This window comes from Aspergillus chevalieri, chromosome 6 (assembly GCF_016861735.1).
Source record: "Aspergillus chevalieri M1 DNA, chromosome 6, nearly complete sequence".
Classification (NCBI taxonomy): domain Eukaryota; kingdom Fungi; phylum Ascomycota; class Eurotiomycetes; order Eurotiales; family Aspergillaceae; genus Aspergillus; species Aspergillus chevalieri.
Window position 1 is genome coordinate 141,274 of NC_057367.1, and position 23,862 is coordinate 165,135.

The 23,862-nt window shown below is 49.0% G+C and overlaps 7 protein-coding genes across 7 annotated transcripts; 1 reads left to right on the top strand and 6 right to left on the bottom strand.

Moving 5' to 3' along the window:
• Positions 1-185: 185 nt before the first annotated feature.
• ACHE_60052A (uncharacterized protein) lies at positions 186-1,325 on the bottom strand (the record flags this gene model as incomplete). Its single annotated transcript, XM_043281183.1, has 1 exon — positions 186-1,325. One exon carries the CDS (start codon positions 1,323-1,325, stop codon positions 186-188), a length of 1,140 nt encoding a protein of 379 aa, XP_043138688.1.
• A 991-nt stretch (positions 1,326-2,316) lies between these two features.
• Positions 2,317-3,687, bottom strand: ACHE_60053A (ribonuclease H family protein; the record flags this gene model as incomplete). Its single annotated transcript, XM_043281184.1, has 1 exon — positions 2,317-3,687. The coding sequence occupies one exon, from the start codon at positions 3,685-3,687 to the stop codon at positions 2,317-2,319; it is 1,371 nt and encodes a 456-aa protein (XP_043138689.1).
• Positions 3,688-7,352: 3,665 nt separating this feature from the next.
• ACHE_60054A (uncharacterized protein) lies at positions 7,353-7,862 on the bottom strand (the record flags this gene model as incomplete). The annotated part of the gene is made up of 1 exon (XM_043281185.1): positions 7,353-7,862. The coding sequence occupies one exon, from the start codon at positions 7,860-7,862 to the stop codon at positions 7,353-7,355; it is 510 nt and encodes a 169-aa protein (XP_043138690.1).
• A 3,587-nt stretch (positions 7,863-11,449) lies between these two features.
• Positions 11,450-13,192, bottom strand: ACHE_60055A (GMC family oxidoreductase; the record flags this gene model as incomplete). The annotated part of the gene is made up of 1 exon (XM_043281188.1): positions 11,450-13,192. One exon carries the CDS (start codon positions 13,190-13,192, stop codon positions 11,450-11,452), a length of 1,743 nt encoding a protein of 580 aa, XP_043138691.1.
• Positions 13,193-14,871: 1,679 nt separating this feature from the next.
• On the top strand, positions 14,872-16,936 carry ACHE_60056S (catalase; the record flags this gene model as incomplete). Its single annotated transcript, XM_043281189.1, has 11 exons — positions 14,872-14,905; positions 14,956-15,085; positions 15,156-15,179; positions 15,231-15,441; positions 15,504-15,596; positions 15,651-15,658; positions 15,709-15,832; positions 15,888-16,175; positions 16,231-16,315; positions 16,369-16,797; positions 16,860-16,936. 11 exons carry the CDS (start codon positions 14,872-14,874, stop codon positions 16,934-16,936), a joined length of 1,503 nt encoding a protein of 500 aa, XP_043138692.1.
• Positions 16,937-19,240: 2,304 nt separating this feature from the next.
• Positions 19,241-21,188, bottom strand: ACHE_60057A (MFS transporter; the record flags this gene model as incomplete). The annotated part of the gene is made up of 3 exons (XM_043281190.1): positions 19,241-19,517; positions 19,576-20,694; positions 20,743-21,188. The coding sequence occupies 3 exons, from the start codon at positions 21,186-21,188 to the stop codon at positions 19,241-19,243; spliced, it is 1,842 nt and encodes a 613-aa protein (XP_043138693.1).
• Positions 21,189-21,441: 253 nt separating this feature from the next.
• ACHE_60058A (uncharacterized protein) lies at positions 21,442-21,813 on the bottom strand (the record flags this gene model as incomplete). Its single annotated transcript, XM_043281191.1, has 1 exon — positions 21,442-21,813. The coding sequence occupies one exon, from the start codon at positions 21,811-21,813 to the stop codon at positions 21,442-21,444; it is 372 nt and encodes a 123-aa protein (XP_043138694.1).
• Positions 21,814-23,862: the final 2,049 nt, after the last annotated feature.

Sequence of the window (23,862 nt, forward strand, 5' to 3'; positions counted from 1 at the left end):
CGCATACAGGCGGTCTGGGGCGAGGAAAAGGATCAGAAAGATGATAGAATGGGGCTAGCGCTTCAGGAACCTATGGGGACAAGAGACTGTAGAATAGCTGCTGGCCTCGAGTCCATGAATCATGGTCTGTCATAGCTCTAGGGCTCGATATGGACAATAAACTTGATTAAATAACAATAATACTCTCAAGCAGCTGGCCACCCGGACACCTCGTCCATCCAGCGTGACCGATATATTATCCCGCTGAAATTGATATCGGGTTTCTTGGCGCCATCGACAAGCAAATTGACATGACTGGAACTCCAAGATCTCCAATCCGATTGGACGTAGATCACATCCCTGTTCGAATTGATGCTCACTGCTTTCAAGTCCGAACGAGGGAGCAGAACGCCATTTCTTCCAGTGCGATGGTCGACGGGCTGAAAGCCAGGCAGGTACTTTTGCATCACTGCATCTCCGTGCTCGAAGGACCCATTGGTAATGTCAAAAATATGGATGTCTCGGTCTGTGGTGATTAGGAGCTTGCGCTCGTTGGGAATTGGGATAACATCGTGAGGCCCATCCCACCAGCCGGCATAGTCAGCGTCGGTCCACTCTTCTAGGAGAAGGGCAGCTTCAGTAACCCGATGCGTATCAAGCACAGCCTGTCGGAATTGACCTTTTCGCTTGTCATATTGATAACCATTCAAAATGCCGTATGACTTTCCATAATTGCCACTTGGCGGTTTGTCATTTCCTACCGCCCACAGGGTCTGGTCGTGCTCATCCCAGACAAGCGCGTGGCAGGCCGGTAGCAGGTGAAGCTCTTGTATTGGCAAAGAGTTGTTTTGTGCACAATCAAAGATCTTGATACTTCCTTGAAGGGTATGGGATGTAGTGGCAAGGGCAAGTTTGTCATCCGGTACCAGCTCGAGGCTATGCGAGTTGTCGTTCAAGCAGACGGCGAATACAAGCTGTTTGTCGCTATAGTTCACAATAATCGCCGCGTTACCATAAATGGCTAGTATCCACTCTCTTTCTGCCACCCATTTCACCTCCGTCGCAGAATTTCCGTTGGATAAACATTTGAAGACATCGTCGGATTCCTTGTACATGTGTCTTTGTGCGTCGTAATGAGTCCACGTCCAAATATCCCCTTTGCAAGCGTTGTGAACAATAATTTTTGGCGGGTTATCGTAGACACCAGTGACTATATTGGGTGACAGACAGGTTGTATCATCATCGAGAACGTGTTGGAGATTGCTAGATACTGATGCTGTGAGAGCTGGGCGAGACACGGCCCATACTGAGATGACTGAGAGGAACAGGGTTTTCAGCAATTGCATGATCAAAATTGCTTATCTTCATCAGCAGGTAACTGTTTATGGTCGGTCATGTACGGGCCATTTATACATTTATAGATATTCCCATATTCCCTGTATTCTACACCTTTAGCCTGCCATACTCAGTTTTACGCATGATTGTGAAATCAATCCAGAATTCCAGGTGAAAGGGAAAGAAATGAGATGCACGTTGACGTAATGACTTGTTGATTGATCCTTCCACACATCCCACCTTCAGCCAGCCACTTTTTCTGCGTCTGGGAGATCTGGGTAGTGGCAAATCCGGTTTTCAATTTCGCGTAGTGATCATCAAAGTAGCGGTCCTTCCGAGAGGCAATTGCTACCGCTAGCTAACGTAGTCGGTAAGCGAGTCGGCCACATCTTCGATTTCACGATTCGTGATATGATTGAAGCACTTCAAACCACTACCATGCCACCAAAATCGCATATCAAATCAAAAAATCCATTTAACCAGGAGGGAGGATCCTCCTTGCAATATCTCCCTTTAAGAAATAACGAAATGTCCAATATTCGCGAAGCAGCACGTGTTTATAATGTGCCGCGCTCTACTCTCCAAGACTGGCTACGCGGAAAGACATATCGGGACGAGACACGCGCAAATAGTCATAAAATGACTCGAAATGAAGAGAGGAATCGCTTGTACAATGGATACTATCACTTGATCGACGTGGGGCAGCTCCCCCGACCAGCTCATTATTATTATTATTATTATTATTATTCATACACGCATCTGTCAGCCCTATAGGCCGAGTGGCGGCAGGTCCTGCGGGGCAGCCGGGTAAGCCGCCGTAATGGTAGTCTCTATGTACATCGTCGCCTTTATACACATATCCTGATATCTCATTCCGCTTGTTGTATATCCCGTGCTGCTGGTTTTCGTGCTGCTGTTCCCATGGCCACGAAGGTCCATGGGCCTGTTGGATACTATCTCGTTTCCTTCCCTACTTCTGCAAGCGTTTTAACCTCAGCTGCACTATGCTGCCAGTTGCTTCGTGTCCGTTGTTGTGACTCGGTATGTGGTTGGTAGAGTCTGAAACTGGCTTAGGAGGCCTGTGTCAAGCATAAAGCGCACTGCCTTCGGTACCAGGTCTGGCCGTGTTAGGTAGGCCCGGTAATCCAATTCCCGCCTTGACCCCTGTGTAAGATGGCGCATTCGGGGCCCTGCCTGGTTTGTGCAGTGGAGGAGAACATGGCGTGTATCTTGGGGGCCACGTCCGCAAGGGCATTCAGTCGATTCCATAGCGTTAAAGGTACCAAGATAGCTGGCCAGCGCAATCTTCCCAGTCTGCATTTGAATGAGGACTGATGTGGCGGCTCTCCGTAGGCCTTGGTATAGTTGCATTGGTGCTTTTGAGGGCTCTTTCCATAGACGACGGAGGGAGTTCCCGTGGGGGGAAGCGGCCCATTCAGTCTTCCATGCATTTGCTGCTTCTATGCGGAGGGTTCTTCGAGTGCTAGCCATGAGGGTAAACTCTTCCGCACCACTGGGTGCCGGGGAATTAGCAGCTTCTTTTGCGAGAGCATCAGCACACTCATTGCCATAGATGCCTTCATGACCCGGGAGCCAATAGAGCTGTATATCCCAGCCACATTCCTGTAGTTGAGATGCAGTGCGTGTAATTTCGCTCAGGATATATTGGCCTGAAGACCTTCCTGGAGCTGAACACGCTTGAATTGCCGCCTGATTGTCTGTAAAGATGATTGCGGTATGGGCCCGATGGGAACGTTGTGATGTCGGTCTGAATGTGTTGCCTATTTGGGTGAGAGCCATTTCTATGCCTCGCAATTCCGCTGCATATACAGTATGAGTAGCTGGGGAGCCAATATGAACTGCCTGGCGCCCTAGAGGTGAAACCACTGCTGCTCCAACTCCCTGTTCTGTCATGCTACCATCTGTGTATGCAATGATGTCAGCGCCGCTATGTAAGGCGGTTTGGTGAGCTGCTAAGGCATCTTCGCGGGTTTCTGCTATGTGGGATTCCAGACCTGACCACCATGGTGAGGTCACATGTGGGTGTATAACCTCCAGTCTGTCCTGAGAGATTGCAGTTCGCCGACCCCATTGTTCTAGTGGAGATGTCAGGGGGTCTTGGTCTGGGTTGGTAAACCATCGCATGCGTCGCTCCTGTGCATTCCTTGGTGCTGGTCGTTGGCCAGAGCGGCGTATCTCAATGAGGGTGGTCATAAGGGGAGAGGTGGCTATCCGGAGATATGATTCTTTAGCCGCACGCTCCAATGCAATCATCGGAGGAGGTATGTTGAGACATATCTCTAAAGCAGCTCGAGAGGTCGTTCTAAATGCGCCGGCAATCCTATAGAGGGCCCTGTGCTGGATAGATTCCATGGCTTTCCTAGCAGCATTTTCTGCCGCCTTGAAGCCCCATCCAGCCCGTACAAACCATGTGGAACAGGCAAATGTAATCTGCGGCCATAAGACTGCTGTGTACATTTGGCGGAGATGGGATAGGGTAATTCCCCAGGTTGATCCTGCTATGGAGCAAAGCGCTGCTATCATTTCAGTTGCTTTGACTTGGGCGTGTTCAACTTGTTTCATGCCGGTGAGATGCTGGTCTAGCTGGACACCGAGGTAGCGAAGGGTAGGCACTGGCTTAACCTCTACCCCTTGCACTTTGACTGAAGCATTGTGTTACAGACCTTGTCGTGTTAGACTCACGTGATGACGCGGGGAGTTAAGAAAGAACTATTGGATGATGGTTGATGATGGATATGCAGGAAGCAACAGGGATCAAGTTGATATCCGAACAGGTCACGTGATATGGTATATGGTATACGGCGCGGTATACAGGATGGTATATGGTATATGGTATATGGTATAAGGTATACACCGTGGCACATGAATCGGTATACAGACCAAAGGATATATAAGGACGCTCATTCATGTACTTAGCTTAGTTCTTCGCGATCAATCTAGTTAATCAAGCATTGGTTACCTTCTAGTTTCTGACTCGTCCGCACTTAACCAGCAACCCAGTATACGTACTCGGTTGGCCTTGTTTCTCTATTCGTTACCTTTACTGTTTCTACTTGTTGAATATCTTACGGAGCCTGGAGGGGGCGACATACCCATCAACGCATACGACATACCGAACCGGACCCGGAGGGGCATTGAGCATACGATCACTTGGGAGACACTTAGGGTAAGTGTCCAGTCTCGAAATACAACTAACTAGAACCCTAGGTACGATACGAGAGAAGCCAGGTTGTGACACATTGGTTGAGCTCAAGGGTCTAGGAACGCCTCGGACCTTCCGCCACAGATGTATCAGACCATATTTTGCTGGGGCAAACTTGGAGGCATGCTGGGTTTCCCACTGTTCTGCTATTTTGTGTATTTGCTCAAGGCGTCGACAGTTAGTCGTAGCAGCCCGGCTCCAGACAAGTATGCATATGTCGTCAATGTAGCCAGTGATCAGAGCTCTTCCAGGGTAAGCCTCGTGTATTTGGTCGATCAGATCAGCATTGTAGAACAGGTAGAGAATTGGAGAGAGAGGTGAGCCTTGAGGTATGCCTGTGTCCGTGGTAAACTGGCCCGTCGCACCTTCTATTAGTAAAATATCTGTGATGCGGTGGCGGAGGAAGCTTGCTATCCAGTTAACAGCACTGATTGGAACCCTTCGTTTTCGGAGGTTATGAATCAGGCGTTTATGTGCAGCGTTGTCAAATGCACCACTAACATCCAGGGTAAGCAGTGTGGCTACCAATGCGCCAGAACGCCAGGATGCATGGACCTGTTCCAGCAGGAGATGAATAGCATGTTCACATGATCGTCCTTTACGGCCACCAATGTGGGTGTGTGGTAGGAGACTGTACGCTTCGACCATATAGCTTATGCGAGTTGCAATAACTGCTTCTAATGCTTTCCCAACTGTGTTGAGCAGTGCGATGGGCCTGTACGCCTTTGGGTCTGTATAGTCAGGTTTCCCAGGCTTCCGCAATACCACTGTAGTTGACTTTCGGAAGTGCTCTGGGCAGTAGCCCAACTTCAGGCAAGCATTGAACAGGTTAGTGAGATGGCCTAGGAAGACTGGAATGGCTAGAGCGCGATGTAGGGTCAGATTCGGTATACCATCAGGACCAGGAGCCTTGTTTGGCGCAGCCCGTTGGATTGCCTGACAGACCTCCTTCTCTGTGATGGCAGGCATCGGTAGTGGTTCGGGGTATTCATAACCAGGGATGTCGGAGAGATCCGCTTCAGGAGGCGGGGGAAATAGAGTCTCCCGCAGTGCCTGTGCTTTCCTTTCTGGAGTTTCATATGTTTGATTCCCTGCGTGAAGAGTTGGCGTATAGGTTGGTTGAACGCCTCCGCGACGGCGTGCCCAACGGGCCAGTTTCCAAAATCCTTCTATTGATTCAGTTGCGTCCTCCACACGGGCACGGTGATTGTTCCGGCTCAGTTTAGCAGTTTCTCGGCCTAGTGTGTGCTTGGCCTGACGGAATGCCTTGATATCTTCCTCCTGGCCAGAGGCAGCCCAGCGTCGTGTGCGGTTGACATTGTTGCGTAGTCTCTTTAATTCCGGGGGGTATCCTGGGCGGGAGTAGGGAGTGATCCTGGCTGTAGGGACAGTGGTCTCCGCAGTTTGCTGGATGGTTTTAATCAAGTGGTCAACTGTGGCATCTATCTCCTTGGTGGTGGTTAGGGGGCATATAGGCTGGAGGTCTGCGGCCAGTGTCTTTAGGAAGGTGTCCCAGTCAGCTTCTCGCCACTGCATCTTTAGCTTCTCTGGAGACTTCTGCACAGGTATGTCTAATTCTGTGAGAATCGGTATGTGGTCTGCTGCATGCATCCAGTCCCGTCGGTCTTGACAGCGCACCAGGAGATCTGTTACCTCAGCAGTGGCCCATGTCAGGTCAATTGTAGTTTGGTGACTCCCTCTGCCTGTATGTTTCTCATATGTAATAGTGCCTGGCGGTGTAAGCAGTTCTAAGCCATGGACTTCAGCTATCCTGATGAGATCATCTGCTTCCTCATGGCGGTGGTTGTAGTGAAGCTATTATATATTATGAAAGTAAATACTCAAGACATATACCCTTTATTATGACCCAATAGCTCAACAATACCGATAAATAGAGAAATACAGATAAATATAGCTGTAATCTATGATACCTGAAGAAATACATACTTAGAAGATATACCAGCTTAATACCAGCTTAATGTATGCAAGTATACTACTCAAGAATTATTTCTCTAGCAGTCCCATGTCCCCTAGAACTGTTATTGTTGATATATCAAGGTTAGGAAAAGGACCATTTAGTATGCAATAACCAAGGTGCGCGACCCGCTTGTGGGTTGCGTTATTCGACCCTGACTAAGCCGTGATTCCGACAGAGCTTCTGTGAATGAGCTTCAATCGAGAATCATTTATGATTCGAGGTGCCCTTCGGGCCTAGCCTGTCACACAGGATACTAAATAAGAAACCGTGGTACCTCTGGAATACATCAAATTCTCTTGAATAATGTCCATACCCGGGAAAATAAAGAGAGTAAACCAGCAGTAAGACTAGTGTGTCACAGGCTGCGCCTGTAGAATAAACGATATGTTATTTGGAGAGATGATCGGAGGGGTTACCAGGCTACCTACCCCGCACGGCGTACATTTGTATATAAAGCTGTCCGATCAGACATCCGTTCTCCTGTTCTTCAACGAAATCTTTTGTGTGATAGCTAGTCATTAGCGCTACGGGCTTAGCCCATAAAATAGTGGTTCAAATTCTGAATAATCGTATATGTCTGAATAACATTTAACGAAAGACTTGCCAGATACAGAAAAGAGGCAGTTGGGGGGCATGCATATGCCAACAACAACTTCCAGAACAATTGAAAATCAAGACGGCAAAGGAATGTGGTCATCAACAGAAATGGGCAGATCTTGCAAGAACACATGATATATTGGAGCAGGGCATCAATATCGTTGCAAACAATATGCCCCGGCTCGCATTTGGGCCAATCAGGTCTTTCCTATGGGAAGGAGACCGGCATTCACATTGAATTCACTTGAACCGGCCCAAGTCCCTTGCCGTGGAAACAGTAATTTGTTCACCAAAAGCAGGGGGGTTATATTCATTGCGACCATACCACACCTGCGTCACCTTCTCATCAGGGACCTTCTCATCGGGCTTGTACCAGGCAACAGTCTGGTAATTGAAAAGGATTTGGTAGCCGTGCTTTCGACCGTGATCATAGACGATGATTCGAGGGTTTTCACGCGTTTTGAGTTTTTCGATTGTCACAGCCTCCTCCCTGATCCAAGAGGTCTTACCCGGGGTGTTGTCCACAGAAACCGCACAGTTAAAAGCCACTTGATTTCTGGTAGGGCTGAGTCTGATGTGAAGCGGGCATGCGTTTTTGGCTGTCCGGAGTTCAATCCATGTGTTGGCTGCAGTATCATCATCGTCTCGCCACTTGTCGCCAACGATGGTTAGCAGGCCTTCTAAAGTGAAGGCTTCTCGAAGTTGGCTCGAGTCACCCAAGCGGATAACATTCGTCGGGTTCGTCGACATTGTTGTAAACGGCACTCGGAATAAGAGCTGCATGCCTCTTAACATTTTATAATCACCAAGGTCTCTCAGTATATGTAGCTTACCTTGGATGTATACGTGGATTAAAATTTTCAATCAGATTGTTAAGTCTGTTCTGCTCTGCATCTGGAGGAAGGAAGACAGGTTTATATATGCTGAACACACAGCTTTTATAACTCATTAGAATATCACAAGGGCTTGTTTTTTGCCCTCCTGCATTTGGTACTCCACCTCAGTCTCTATCAGTGGAGCCAGTAAAAAGAGAGAGATGCATAATGCATGCAGTTGCAACTCAGCGCAGCCATATACCTGCTGATTACGTTTTAATGTTGAATATCTATTTGTTGAGCCTTTACATAAATGTAAAAGGGTGAATTAAGTTCTATCAGAGAGGGGCATCAGGAAAGTGTCCCTTTCTGATACCTTGGAAGCTGCCCTTAATCACTTACAGTTTACGACATTATCAAGGACATGCTTTTGCAAAAGCCAGATGAGCAGAGATTCCCATAAATTAGGACTCCCGAGAAAATGGCCAGAGCAGCAGCATACATGAAAACCCCATCTGTATGATACAAGGCCTGCAGGTTGGGGCTGAATAATGTCATATGAACGCGTCATATACTACTGCACGAATTGATATTACAACAAGTGGTCATGCTACTACCCTTCCTAGCTCGGTGGAGTTGTAGGTGGCTACCTGAATTGGACTTATTCCCGCATTCAGCTCTTTGATTTCAGCGCCAGGTGATCCACCGACCACCGGCATGCTATTCAGAAAGGCATGTTCACCCAGAAGCAGAAGTAGTAATTTGGTTTGGGATATCATGATAATCTTCAGCAAGGTGGACGCCATGTTATAACTGGACACCATTCGTTAGTTTCTAGATACTAAGTACCCGTAAGTCCCGCACTACACTCATGCTATCTAAGTACTCTCCTTTTCACTTCATGGTCGAGAATATTGGGAATTACTTCAGGTACCGCAGAGTAAAGCTGTGGGTTTTTGTTTTTTGTTTGTTTTTTTTTTGGATATCCCCGCCCGAAAGCTGAATGGAAGTCATCAAGAGTGGTTTCTGGGCAAAGTAGCTGCACTCCACTCCCTTCGTCCCTTTAAGACAGCTTACTCAGTCCGTCACGTTGTGATTTCAAGTCAACACATCCATGCCGAAGCGTCGATCTATACCATCATGATGGAAGCGAGCTGCAGTCAGGTCACATCCTTTCCTCCCACCAGCGAATAATGGGGCTATAGGTAAAGTGGATTATCCAGCTAGCAACTACTGTATCGTACCTCTTTTTTTTTTTTTTTTTTTTTTGGGTTGGTTCAGGAAATCGCAGATATGAAGACTGCGGGGTTTGGACTCCACTTTGCTCACAATTGTAGTAGACTTGTGGAGTAATTCAGCTAGCCACTACCATATTGTTTTACAGCTAGTTCAGTAGCTCAGAGATGAAGACTGCACAATTTAAGTTCCGCTTGTCTTTAGCTATTATGAGAAATTCAAAGGAACATTGCAAGCGCTTTCTGCATTTGTACATCAGAGGCAGTGAAAAATTGCGCATACTGTAGCATTGGTTACTATACAGAGTATGCGCTTCTGAATCTCGGCCCGTTCCGCCAGCCACAAAGGCCTAATTTTAGATGGTAAGTTCCAGAAGGAAGAGTGCATTGAATCTACACATTGGCAATTATCTAGGTATGGGACTGGAACTGTTCAATGACATTTACCAGCGTGGCTGGTTGAGTGACTTCACTTGGGAGAATGTGTCAGCGTGCAGATGAAGATGCAATATGTATGAGATATGCAGGAATATCACAATACTGGTGATGCGAGAGTTAGTGAGAAGGGGGAAGAAAAATGACTCATAGTAGACGAATATGTGCAAGATAGCTCGAATCCCGCCAAATGCCCAACATCAAGGGTACGTGTTTGAGTGCAGAAATGGAGATTTTACAGAACTGATGATCAGTTCATGGTGTTATAGAGTGCTTCCAATATGAGGTGGCTGGCTGGAGCAGTGGAGGAGGCATCACCGCAGAGATGGAGCATGGAACCCCGCACGGTGTGTGTATGTGTGTATCTGCTGGGGATCGTGTTAGAACCGTGCGGCCTCCGCAATGCGGAATTGCTGCACGATGCGGACTTATACATCATTATGCATTGATTATTCATTCGTGGATAACCAGGCTGTAGGAGACGATATGAAAACATGAATGATGGTCCTAGGAAAGACCTTTGTGAGTTTGCCTACTGGACTTGTTTGCAGCTGGAGAGGTAAGAACCACATATAGTCTGATGAAGGAGTTCACTGTTCTGATGGTTCTAGTGATATTTTGGCCGAACTTGATCTTCCAGCTAGTGGAATCTCGGTTCTAATGCAGATCCAGGTGCTGTCTGAATGTGAGTAATGGAGGCTCATCTTAGATGCTTATTTGCTTATATGAATTGGTGTTTCCCTCAGCCTGAACCTGCGCTTTATCATGGGCTTGTAGCTTAGCAGACAGTGGCACTGGAGGAACCTGCGTCCTCACACTGTCTTTTGCGTGAGAAAATGTAATTCCTTCAAGTATAAGTGCTGCTGAACGGTCTGCCTTAGTTTCAAAGACATTGACGTTATTGCAAGGTGAGGGACTAGATAGATCGGGAAATTCCATCTTAGCCTTAATGTCTAATTGGAAGACTTGCTTTTTCAGGAGGGCTTGAACAATATTTGTGACCTTGTTGACCTCAAAGTTGGGAATTGAGGTATTGAGTGCGGCTTGGTGCTTTGTGATGTGTTTCTGTACGGTCTTCGGCTTTCGAAGCAAGGCATTGGGGCCTGTGAAGATTGCCTTGCATGCGAGGAAGATCTGACGCTTTTCAGCGGCAGAACATGTCATGATGAAAAGGTGGACAGAAGTAGTGTATTTTTTCAGAAAGTGAAGTAAGGTGAACTGGGAGACTAAAGTGGGGCGTTAATTGTCACGGCTTCCTAGTCATGTTGGACGCGTTTGATCTCTTTGTCTTTGATATAAGGCTCCAGCCCCGCGACACACAGTCGAAAGCTCGCACCAGGCAGATCTCCCTTTATTCCCTTCTTCCTCATGCTAGCAATCCACCAGAGTCTGCTAATGTCACATTCTTTGTTAAGACCGTCGCAGTGGACAGGGTTATATTGGAAGGCAGAACTAACAGGTCTCGATATCAAATTGTAAGGCCTTCCCCAGCAACTTTCAAAGTTTTAGCTACACACCCTGCTAATTATAGAACCTAGCGCTATTGAAAATTATAGCAATATGTACATCAATAAATTCTTTTTTGTCTCTCCTTTTATTCCGCCCAGTTACCGCTCTCTGGTCAGTCACCACCCCTTCCGTCCATACCCACGCAAGAACCATCGAGCAATTTGCTACCATACCAGTCGTCATACCTTACAACTTGAAGCCTCAATTCCAACACTGAATCATCTCCAATCGAGAGCAAGCGCAAATAACACCATAGATCAGGCTAATTGATTGCAAATAATTCCACGAGTCAAATCCAAATACCATCAGACCCCAAACCAAAAGCCCATTTCATCTGACTACCTTAATAAAAATCACTGTGGTCACGCTTGATAGCATCGGCGCCCTTCTCGCCAACCATGTACACGGAGTTCTGGATCCGACAATCGGGAATCACAGGGATGACGGATGCATCAATCACACGGAGGTTCTTTACGCCGTGGACCTTGAGGCCAGGGTCGACAACACCCTGCTGGATGTTCTTAGAAAGACGAGCAGTACCGCAAGGGTGGAAGGAGGTCTGGGAGCGGTCCAGGACAGTCCTCTTCATGAACTTGTCGTCATGAAGAGGCATCTCCCATGGGTACTCGCCCTCAATGATATCCTTGAAGCCCTCGCCGTTCTTCAACACATCGTAGGCGTATCTGATACCCTCGCGGATGGCGATGATGTCGAGGTCGTTGTTGAAGTAGTTCAGGTTAATGTTGGGCTGCTGCAGTGGGTCGGCGCTGTTGAGGGTAACCTCACCGGGCTCGGAGACGGGGCGTACAAGGTCGACCATGACAGTGATGTAGTTGCCCTTGCTTGGTGTGGGGTAGTGCCACTGGAAGGCGCTTCCGAAGAGACAGACGAAGTCAAGCTCGAAGTGAGGTTGGCCATAAGGGCAGAAGGGGTCCTTGCCGCCGTTCGAGGCCTTGGCCTGGCGGTACTGGGGATCCTTTTCGAGGTACTTGTCGATACGAGGGAAACCAACCATCTCGAGGAAGCCGGAGCCCAGAGGACCGCCATAGTTGTTTTGATAGGCCTTGATGGCCTGGCTGTTCTGGGGGGTGCCCTTGCGGAGGACGTAGTCGTCCATACCGAAGCCGTCCTTGACGCGGAGGACGAATGGAACACCAGGGTGGTCGAGGAGGTGCTGACCAACGTGGAGGTTGTCAACGATTATGGGGATGCCGTGCTTCTTGAGCTCTGCAGCAGGCCCGATACCACTAAGCATCAGCAGCTTAGGGGACTCGAAGACACCCTGGGAAACGATGACTTCGCGGTTGGCAAAGAGATTGAGTTCCTGGCCAGAAGCAGTGATGACAGTCACACCCTTGCAGGTCTTATCAGCATTGTCAATGATAAGCTTCTTCGAGTGCACCTGGGGCAGGATAGTGATGTTTGGCTTGTCTGTGACACAGAGGAAACTGCCGGATCGGCGACCCTTGTAGATTGAGTTGACACTGTGGGTCAGGCCAACCATTTGACCGTCGAAGATATTCTCGTTGATTGGCTGACCGGTGGACTTCCAGGCCTTGGTAAGGAGGTCACGGAAGGGCTGCATTTCGGGAATAAGTTCCGAGTGGGAAATGGGGATGGGGCCGTTCTGGCCGATCTTCTTCAGGTCTGGTGAATATGCCTTCTCATCGTCGTGGTAGGTCGCACTCTTCCGCAGGTAAAAAACGAGTGGGTCCCAAGTCCACTCCTTTCCACCGTACTCTTCCCACATATCAAAGGTACCTTTGGATCCAGGGACCCAGGTAAAGTAGTTCAGGGACGAACTGCCACCAAGTGCCTTACCACGGGTGTTGGGCTTCTCAATACGCTCGTAGTCATCTCTCTTGACCATGGTGGTCTTGTAGGCCCAATCGTACTCGCTGTCACGGAGCTCCATAGCTTCCGAAGGGGTTCTGATCTTTTCAATGTCTTTGGAGTTGGCAACACCAGCCTCAACGACTAGGATCTTAGCGTTGGGGTTCTCGGCCAGGCGGCCAGCAACGACGTTGCCAGCAGTGCCACCACCGACGACAATGAAGTCGAATCTAGCATTGTCCTTGACAGACATGATGAACGGAGGTCAATTCAAAAGATTGTGAAAATGATTGAATGTTCTCGAGAGAGGCAGGAAGGCTTGATCAATCCACAAAAGTGTAGACTTCTATAAGCCTTTTATAACTGAGGTGTTGGGCATTCTGGAAGAGACCAGGCTCCATGCAGTATAGGAGATACGCATCCCATTTTCCTATTTCCTACCCCTCAGTGGACGTCATTGACTCGGATGCAAGCAAGAAAGCAGCAGCTCCACGGATCTTGGAATCTGGACCCGCCTAACATCTCCGCATTGATTCTGTTGTACTTTCACATTGGGGTGCATGTCTATGAGTTGCACAGATTGTGAGTCCGACATCTGGCACTATCTCATACCCTCACTTGTGTCACGCACGTCAAGACGTCCCAGACCGCCTCCATTTGACTATTTGAACTGGTAGTATCTCGCTGGCCGGCTGGGACCGAAAGAATATCCCAAATCCATAATCCTTGGGACGAGTTACGATCATTTCGAAGGAATCCAGCTGAGACGCGGGGTCAGCCCAACCAATGGATACTGAGGGGCATCGCACATGCAACGTCCAAGGATGCCTTCCGCATCTGAGACGGTCGTAAGTCGGATCAATCTACAAAGCCCTGACCAGATTCGCAAAGCTCCGCATCATGTGGTTGGCTGTTCAGAAGTACGCAGTATCCTGTCTCCTCTTCAAAGTTCACCTACAGGAAGGAGCATTTGAGCAGAGACTCGATGGAGAGCGAACGAAAGTCCCACAAATGGATCCACCTGGCTACTCGTCAGGACATCTGCTGCATCCATGTTTGCAGTCTAGTCATTGAATGGATTTGATTGAACTTTGTCTTATCTGTGGCCGTTTCCATTGGGACCTGCCGAGAATAGATTGCAAGCCCCGGGTCCGGAATATGGCTACCAGAGAAAGCTGGTCAAGGCGTTATTCTAGAGCTCAATGGCTCAACCTTGTAAGTATGCGGCTCCAACCGAACTACAACTGGCGCTAAGACCGGTGGCCATACTTTGGATGTGCCTAACTTTAAGCTGAAGAGCGTAGGTTGTGCAAGGAATCCATCTCAATTGCAGGATCCACTTGCATGAGGACCATTATGACCAGTCCAGAAATACTGCCTTGCAAGTTCTTCAATTAATATCCTCTGCATTGTCTTATTTTAGGCAGCTTCGGGCCCCGAGAATTGTGAAGCGTGGACTGTGATACTCAATGTCATGCGAGAATTTTAAGCTCCAGCAAGGTTCTAAGCTGTCCAGAGGACTGGGTCCAGGTTCCCGCTTTTGCTGCACTGGCCGGATTTAGTAATCGTAATTGGCCAATCAGATTCTTGCATTGGGAGTGGAGGGCTTTCATCATGGATGCTGTCATACCTCCTCTCGCCGCCCGCAAGTGACTTTAGCCCTGGACCATTACACCACCATGGCATTCTTGCGTTAGCTCGTGCGAACGGGATGAATGTACAGAGGAATGTGAATGAGGGGTCATTGGCGGTGGACCCTTCCTGGCTGTCGACGACAGAGCTCTAATGAATGTAAGCGTAATACTAAGGCGCAATGCAAAAGCATCTGCGACGTGAGCTTTTCCACGGCTTAAGACCATATAAATTAGACCCCTCGGGCGAGCTAAACCCACCATATCTGACCTATTACCATCACCCCAATTGTCATTCAGCATGGGCGACGACAGATACTACACTTTGGCCGAAGGTACGAGACCCCTTTAATTTGGATTTGTGCTTGATTCTGACTAGTTACAGGATGCCCCTTCGCAAACAACAGCACCGCTGTGCTGATGCGGGGCAGACAGGGCGGCAGCCTAGGATTGCTTCAGGATACCCAGCTCATTGAGACTTTAGCTCATTTCTCTCGCGAAAGAATCCCGGAGCGGTTAGATTCTTGTCCAATTGATCGGTTACTTTTAAGATTTCAAGTATACTGACGTTGAAACCTTGAATAGAGTCGTTCATGCCAAAGCTGTTGGGTAAGCCTTTGTGAAGCCTTCCCGTGAATTCATCGCTTGACATTCTTGTAGATCCTACGGCGAGTTCGAAGCCACCCGCGACTGCTCCGACTTCACCTGCGCCAGCTTCCTCAACAAGGTCGGAAAGAAGACTCCGGTGCTTCAGCGCGTGTCAACGGTCGGACCCGAGTCGGGATCTGCCGATACTTCTCGCGACGTGCACGGATGGGCAATGAAGCTCTACACGGACGAGGGAAACCTCGACTGGGTTTTTAACAACACGGTATGCTCGGAAGCTGTCTATGTAATGTTGTGAATGGTCTATTCTTACTGTTACTACGTCAGCCTGTCTTTTTCATTCGCGACCCGATCAAGTTCCCGTCGATGAACCGATCCCACAAGCGACACCCCCAGACTCACCTTCCTGACGCAAACATGGTAAGTCCTCTCCTGCTTGTAACCGGTAAAGAGCAAATCTAATCAGTATCACAGTTCTGGGAGTATGTCTCATTCTCGAGCTCCAATCGTTGAATCAGACTGATCCATGTAGTTTTCACGTCGGCAACCCCGAAGGCATCCATCAACTTCTGGTTCTATTCAGTGACCGCGGCACTCCCAAATCGGTCCGCTACATGAATTCGTACAGTGGACATACATACAAGTTCACTAAACCGGTAGGCGATGATATTATCAGATGTTAGACCTTTCTCTAATTGGAGCTATATCTAGGATGGCTCATTCAAATACGCCAAAATCCACGTCAAAACCCAGCAAGGGATACAGAACTGGAGCCGCGAAGAAGCTACCAGGATCGCCGGAGAGAACCCTGACTACATGATCCAGGACATGTTTGAGGCCATCGAGCGGGGCGACTATCCTGTCTGGAATGTCTATGTCCAGCTGATGAGCCCTGAGGAGGCCGAGAAGTACAAGGTGAACCTCTTTGATATGACCAAGGTTTGGTCGCATAAGGATTTCCCTCTGCTGCAGATCGGTCGTCTTACTATGAACCGCAATGTAAGTCACTGTAACCGCTTTCCAATCCTCAGTTGCAGTCGCTGAACTAGAAAAGCCGCGAAACTACTTCGCAGACATTGAGCAAGCCGCATTCTCGCCATCCACTATGATTCCGGGATTCGCCGCGTCTGCTGATCCAGGTAAACTGGACCAATTCTGTTCCCTAAGATCCCCAAGGCTAACTCGGACCAAGTGCTCCAAGCACGTCTCTTCGCATACCCCGACGCGGCCCGTTACCGACTCGGCGTGAACTACCAGCAACTCCCCACCAACGCAGCCAAGGTCCAGGTTTACTGTCCTTTCCAGAGAGACGGAAAGATGCGATTTGACGACAACTACGGCGGAGACCCCAACTACGTTGGCTCCTCCATCAAGCCCACCAAGTTCTACCAAGAAGTGAAGGGAACTCACCCTGCAGCACTGGCCCTACACACCGAGCATGAAAAGTGGGCGGGTGAGGTCTCAGCCTATACTAGCGAAATCACTGACGAAGACTTTGTCCAGCCCGCAGCATTGTGGGAGGTTATTGGCCGCGAGCCTGGTCACCAGGATAGGCTTATTGACAATCTCGTCGGCAGCATGAAGGGTGTTAAGTACCCGGAGTTGCGCAAGGCTGTCTATAGTAAGTATCCCACTAACGTCTTCGAAGAGATCCATCCAGTGTAAATCTAATGCTTAATATAGGCCTCTTTAGTCGTGTCAACAAGGATTTTGGATTGAGGTTGGAAGAGCGTACAGAAGCAGCAATCAAGGCTGCGTGAGATCGATAAGCCTATTGTAAGGCTTTTTCTACTTGCATGCCCAAGTCGGTAGTTTGCTGATTACTCCTGATAATTCGATTAATTGAGGCTACTTTGGATGGCCATTTGCGCGGGTTTCAGTGCGTGATTTGATACCAGAGAGCCGTTCGCGAAAGGTAGTTATTATTATTATTATTATTTAATCAAGTTTATTGTCCATACCGAGCCGTAGAGCTATGATAGACCATGATTCGTGGACTCGAGGTCAGTGGCTATTCTACAGTCGCTTGTCCCCATAGGTTCCTGAGGCGTTAGCCCCATTCTATCATCTTTCTGATCCTTTTCCTCGCTCCAGACCGCCTGTATGCGCAGGGCTTTTGAGCACAGTGCTCTCCTTGTGTTTTGGAGCAAGATGGGTGTGAGTTGCATCCTCCCGGACCTGGATCCGATGTAGGTATGTTCCTATAGCTGCATGTCCTGACTTCAGTTGAAAATACCGGCTTGCTAGGTGCTTGGGAGCCATTGCAGCTGCCAGGTCGAGCCGCCAGTTCCTCTGTGGCCTGTATGTTCGTTGACCTTGTTGGGATCGCTTTCCAAGCTCCTTAGTGAGCCGTCTTTGCCTTTGTGTTGTAATGGCTTCTGTTCGGGCTCTACAGGCAAAGGCCAGAGAGATCTCTCTTGGGCCTCTTCCTGGAGGCTTATTGGCTGCCTGCTTTGCCGCCTGGTCAGCTCTCTCATTTCCTTCTACTCCTGCGTGTCCCGGAACCCATTGGATAGGGGTTGACAACCTTGGGCATGTAGTTTCTTGGCTATAACATGTGCCTGAATCACTAATGCTTGATCTGGCCCTGGCTGGGTGTGTCGTAGCCTCGTAATGGCAGCTTGGGAGTCCAGCAGGATAGTGACTGGTCTTTGATCTCCCACTTTCTCTGCTAACTGAAGTGCTCAAACAACTCCAAGAAGCTCTGCATCAAAGACCTCATGTCCCTTGCCCAATGGGAACTCCCGGGTCTTCCAGGCTCCTGGTTTTTGCCATGCAAGTCCTGCTCCGCACCTGCCATTCTCTAGTCTTGATCCGTCTGACCAGATTGCTAGTCCAGGAGAGAGAGTTTGTGCAGCTGCTAGGGCTTCTGGACCTGGTAGTAGCTCTATTCTGCCTGGGAACTGGCTACTGGTTGTCTGCACCGTGCTCTCGAAGAGTTGTCGAGCTTGATGTTGTCCCAAGGACTACGGGCCCCGGTTGCTGCTGTCAGCCCATTGTCGGTTACTTGGGGTCTCTCCCCGGACTGGGCATGCTCATCCCCTTCTCGGAAGCTCACTGGGAGGATCTTCTTAGCCGGGTGGTTCTCCGGTAAGCTGAGCAGTCGCGTATATCTCAATTGTCGGGCCTCCAATAGGGGCTCTCCTGGTGTTAGGCCTGCTTCACGAACTGGTAATGGCACGGGCCTGTCGATTTATCATCAGCTGTATACTGGCTAGCTGGTCCTTCTGGCCCTGCCACCAGAGCTCTGCTCCCTATAGTGCTACTGATTGTACCGCTGCTGTTGAACCTGGCGAGCTAATCCTGGGGCAAGTCCATGACTCTGCCATAGGCGTTGTACCCTGTTTTCTGCGGCCCGTGCCTTGCGCATACAGGTCTGATAGTCGGCCTTGAGATTCAGCCCAGAATCAAGCCAGACACCAAGCCATCGGGTTGCCTCTGGGTTGAAGGGCACACACGTATGTAGTTCTCACAATGCTTTTAAGCTCATTACCCGCCATGCAGAGCTAAGAGACACTCTAAATGGTGACGGATTTTATGCCATTCCACCATCTTCTCTACTGACATTTGGATCCCGACAGACGTGTTCATATCATGAACAGACTGTGATAGTGGTTGATCACTCCGCCTGATGTCAACGTGGAGCGCGGGGAACATACATTATAGGTTCCTTGGAGATTGCCTGAATCATCTTTCGTATGGGAAATTGAAATTAGCTTTGCTACTGTTCGTCGTGCTATGGTTCTCAATATTTTTGTTCATATTATCATGTCAACCTCCGACTATGAGCCACGGTTCCATTTGAGACGACGGCGGCGAATACCGCTACTGGCCAGGAAATTGATGTATAAGCAAAATCAGCACAGTAATTGGAATTATGAATAACGTTAGAGTGCCTTTTTCTTGGTATTGTAGATGTATTCAATGAGACCGGTAACAGGTAGCATCCAGGGCGGGCATATCTCGCGAGATCCACGTTTAAAAGCGCATGGTCGCATAATAAATTACTGTTCTCATATATATTACATGCTTAATATGTATGTATTAGAGTGCATGGAAAGTCCTCATGTCCGCTGATTGACATCCTCGATAACGTCATCCTCAACCTGCGCCATCTCATGGATCCTCTCATCAAAGGGCGCAAACTTGCTCCTGGCTCGCAACTTCTTGCCAAAAAGATAGAACGCTACCGGAATAGGAACCAGGACAGCGGCGACACAGCCCAGCAAGGTGGAAGCCCACTGAATACCCATGCCGTTGAACATCTGCCGCGAAAACAGCGGGAAGCTGGACGCGACCAGCGAACGGCAAAACGTATTTGCTGCGATGGCAGATGCAGCGCTGTATCGCATTAAATTAGATATCAGCCAGATGGTGATCAGGCGGGGCGGTAACTTACAACATAAGATAAGTGTCGATTAGATAGTTGAACAGTTGAATGAAAATAATCAGCAGTCCGAATCCCGTGAACAGTCCACTGAGCGTGGGAACAATCCAAGGGACCTTGTTCGTGAACCCGGTCCATCCAAACCAGAACAGCCCGGCAGCAAAGAGAACCCCGCCGACGATAACAGGGGGCAGACGCCATTCGGGGATAGGAACGCCCCCGTTAGCGTCCAGCTTCCGATTATACGGACCGCTTAATATGATGATACACACGGCCGCAATGAGCAATCCCACGACCATGCCGAATAACGGCAGTCCCCCGACACCAGGGGTCATGCCGTAGACCCCCTGGAAGACGAGGGTATATGCTGTCAAGAAGCAATAGAGTAGTCCGTAGATGAAACTCAGGTACACTGTCACTGCGAGGATCAAGGGCTCAGTAAGCAGTAGCCGCAGCGGTCTTGAGAAATTGTTGACCAGCAATTCCCGCAAGTCGACTTCAATCTCCTCTTGCTTTGCGTGTATACCCCAGTTCTTCGTGCGACGGCGTAGCTCTGACGCTTTGTCGACCAAGACCACTGGTGGGTATGACTCTTTTAGGAATAGAACGTTTAATGCAAAAGCAAAGTAACCCATGATAGCAGGCAGGTAAGCAGTCCAGCGCCAACCCAAATACGACATATTAATAAATCCTCCAATAAAGGGCGCTAGAAGAGGACCGAGAAACACCGTGCCCGAAAACATGGCGATGGCGGTGCCACGCGTGCGGTTGTCGTAGATGTCGGAGAAGACAGCTGCCACAACGGCCAGCGGACAACTACCGAAAATGCCTGAGAAGAATCGACACAGCATAAGGGTCTGCAGGTCTTTTGCGACTGCGACACCTGTGTTGAAAATACCGAACCCCAGCATGCCGATCATGATAGGGATGCGACGACCTCTGAGTTCCGATAATGGGGCCCAGATCAAGGGACCGGATGCGTAACCGATGATGTAAAGCGTACTTGAAAGACTTGAGACTTCGATTCCGACCCCGAAAGCTTTGGAAACATTGCTGGTTGAAGCGCTGAAGATGGCGGAATCAAATGTGGAGCAAATACTGGTGAATGCCAGGATGGCGCTGATGGTGACTCTACGAGCAGTTAGAAGTATGACCTTGATGCTGCAATGATTCACTTACTTCCGCCCTAACGACCAATTCTGGGGATATAACGGGTCGTCTGTCCCGTCGAATTCCACGACATACTCCTCTCGAGCCGGCAGGGGTGGTGGGTAAGGCTTTCCGCCCCCAAAAGGAGGTAGGGAAGCTCTAGAGGCCCGGGATTGTACACTTTCGCCAACCGTCAAAGCATGCTGGTATCGCTGGGTCTCAATCCTACTCAGGGCATCAGACATCCTCGTCCGACGACGTTCCAGGTCGGGTTCTGTGGGCCGCGAACGCAGAGTATGCAGCTCAGAGCCATAGTCATTTGAACTGCTTGAGCTTGTTGACTTGGAGATTGCAGACAAGGATTGTCTGTCACTCCTGTCTGAATTCCCCAGTTCTTGCTTTTCATGTTGTTCGTTCATTTTCTCGGACTCCAGCCTGGGATCGATTTCAGATGCGTTGCATTCGCCGGGGGTCATTTTGGCCGGCTGCAAGAGTGTTGTTGAAACTTGCGAGTCTTTGCCAGATCGCCGATTCCCAGAATTAGACTGAGAAAAGAAAAAAAATTCTTCCAAGACAAACTATCAGATCTACTAGGCAACCAGCTGTGGATACGTTCCGACTTATCCGAAACCCACCTGGGCGGTTATGATGCTGGACGCCCATTGCCGAACCCTGCTAAGCATCCAACGATAACCTTAAAATTGAGGTTTTCCAGGGAGAGGAGAAACATTAATTCAATTCTTCACTCTCATAAACAAGTATCTGGCGATATGATTGCTCAGCCACCTCCCTGTACCTCCCAGCAAGGTCGTCACCCGCTACAAAAGCAAACTGATTCTTCCATTCCCTCCAGCGCTCCATACTCCACATTTCGCGGGGCTCGGATACACCCTCAACCTTCTTGCATTGCTGGTAGACATAGCGACCTTCGTCCGGCCACATAATCCACTGGGCAGCTCCAATAAAATAATTTCCAATCTTGTTCGGTCCATCGATTGGACGCTTCTCCAAATCAGGATATTCACTACTTGACGGCAGGATATCATCTAGGGAGCTCAGAAAATCGCAGTCGCACCAGTTTGAGCTTGCTAGGCGGGCCATGGCGGAGTTGAAGTTGCGCCAGCGAAAGGGTGGGTAGCATTTTGAGAAAATTCATTTCAAATCCGTCAGTGATTGTAAGTTTGGCTAGGGAAAGGTACCTGTTATCTCATGATGAAAATGGTTCGGAAATCCTTCCCAGCTTCGTTCTCAAAATGGCCACAGTGTCAATGTGGGATATGGCTCGTTACGGTCTTCCGGGGGCAGGCCTTTGAAGATTTCATGGCGTGGAAGCGATCGTAGTGCCAGAAGGAATTCAACAATACAGTTTTGTCCTTCGTGATAGGGCAGGAATGCGGAGCACAGCCGGGAAATTCATGAGAACATCGGTCCAATATAGATCGTCGGATGCGGCATAATCGTGTACATGTTGGCGCCCTGTCCTTCTTCTTCCGGTATGACGTTGCGCGGATCTGCCCGTCTCATCAGTTCGTGGTGTTTTCGGTTTGTGTGCTCTGTGAGCATAGTATCGAACTCGATGGCCGCCTGGCTAGGGGTCAGGTCCCCTTTCACTAAAGCCCCCAGTCTGGGTTTAGTCCAGAGCTCCTCTTTCTCGTCGAATTTGTCATACAATCTCAAAGGGAGTGGCCTGTCCTCGAACTTCTCTGAGTATTCTGGTTCATCACGAGGGTCCACATGGTGATGAGGTTCTCTATCTGCCGGGGATCACAGTATCGCTGAAGGTAAGTGACTATCGGGGACGATAGTGCCTGGTTGGATTCAGGAGGATCAAAGAAGAATCCTTGGCTGCGGAGTCGCTGGATTAGTCTGCCTTGTAGAACCGCGTCGAATGCCCCTTTGATATCCAGAGTCAACATTGAGGCACATAGGCCGCGGGCCCATGCTTCCTCAATGTCATGCACCAGTGCTGCCGCCAGGTCGGTAGCTGAACGGCAGGGGAGAGCCCCAAACTGTTGGGGGTGGAGGACCTTGTGTTTGATGGCTACCCATGCAAGTCGGTGGGCTATCAGGCGTTCCAGACCTTTTCCCAAGGTAGAGAGGAGATACAAAAGCGTGTGTTATGCTGCCCATGTCGGCTGTCTGAAATATGTCGCGCCCGGCGTATTAGTAAATCCTATTCCAATCCATTTTCTTGGCAGCTTTGCGGCTTTTTACAATCTCGCGCGGCGTCATCTTTCGCATCTTGCACTTGCTTAGAGGACATTTGATATTTGATATATCTAGCTTGCAAGATGGCCCAGGTTCTGCGAGGTCATATGTCGCGGAAATTGGCAGAAGTGGTGACTGTTCTGCGCCACCGGCCGACTTGGTCACAGTGGCAATCATTCCTTGAACCCGCACAATGCAGTAATATGTTCTAGGGAATTTGAGAAGCTTAACCTGCTTTCAAAGCTTGTTATTTAATGTAAGTTGGGAACAATGCCTAGTTACCCGTCAGACTTCAATAACTAAGCGAGCTTCAAAGGCTGATTGGAATTCCTTATTCTAATAAAAGGAAGGCGGTCAACGCTGGTGGGGTAATTGAAACAAGTTGGGTATTCACCATCCAAATCATCTACCCCACGACTGCCCCTCCAAGATTCTTCACAGCCAAACCAAACTTTGAGGATAGGCTCTGTCACGGGCTCGGAATAGTAGATACTAACGAACTGAATTCCTATCTAAACTATTGTAGCCATCGACGAGAATATCTAATCTGGAGAGGAAAGAGAAGAGGAATCTATCTATGGGGAGAAAGGGGTTTTATCTGTGGGAGTGTGGGTAGTGTGACTGCGCTATTGCTTCCTTTGTTTGCTGGCCAAGATGGCAACGTTTGTTGATGCCGGCCGTGGATGCGGCATTGAGGCGTTGAACGTCACATGAGAGAAGCCAGGTTGTGATACCCCCATGGACACATACGCATTATTTCTCGGCCTGTATACAAAACTACCTTGATCCATATATGGTTACTCTACAAATAATCCTTAACTACTTGTTGTATTGTTACTAATATTGTAATAGATCCATTGTTGAATGAGTCATTGTAAAAAAACTGTAAGTGCGGTACTTGGCACAGGAATCTATGCTCCCCCCCCCCTTTTGCCCCTCTGT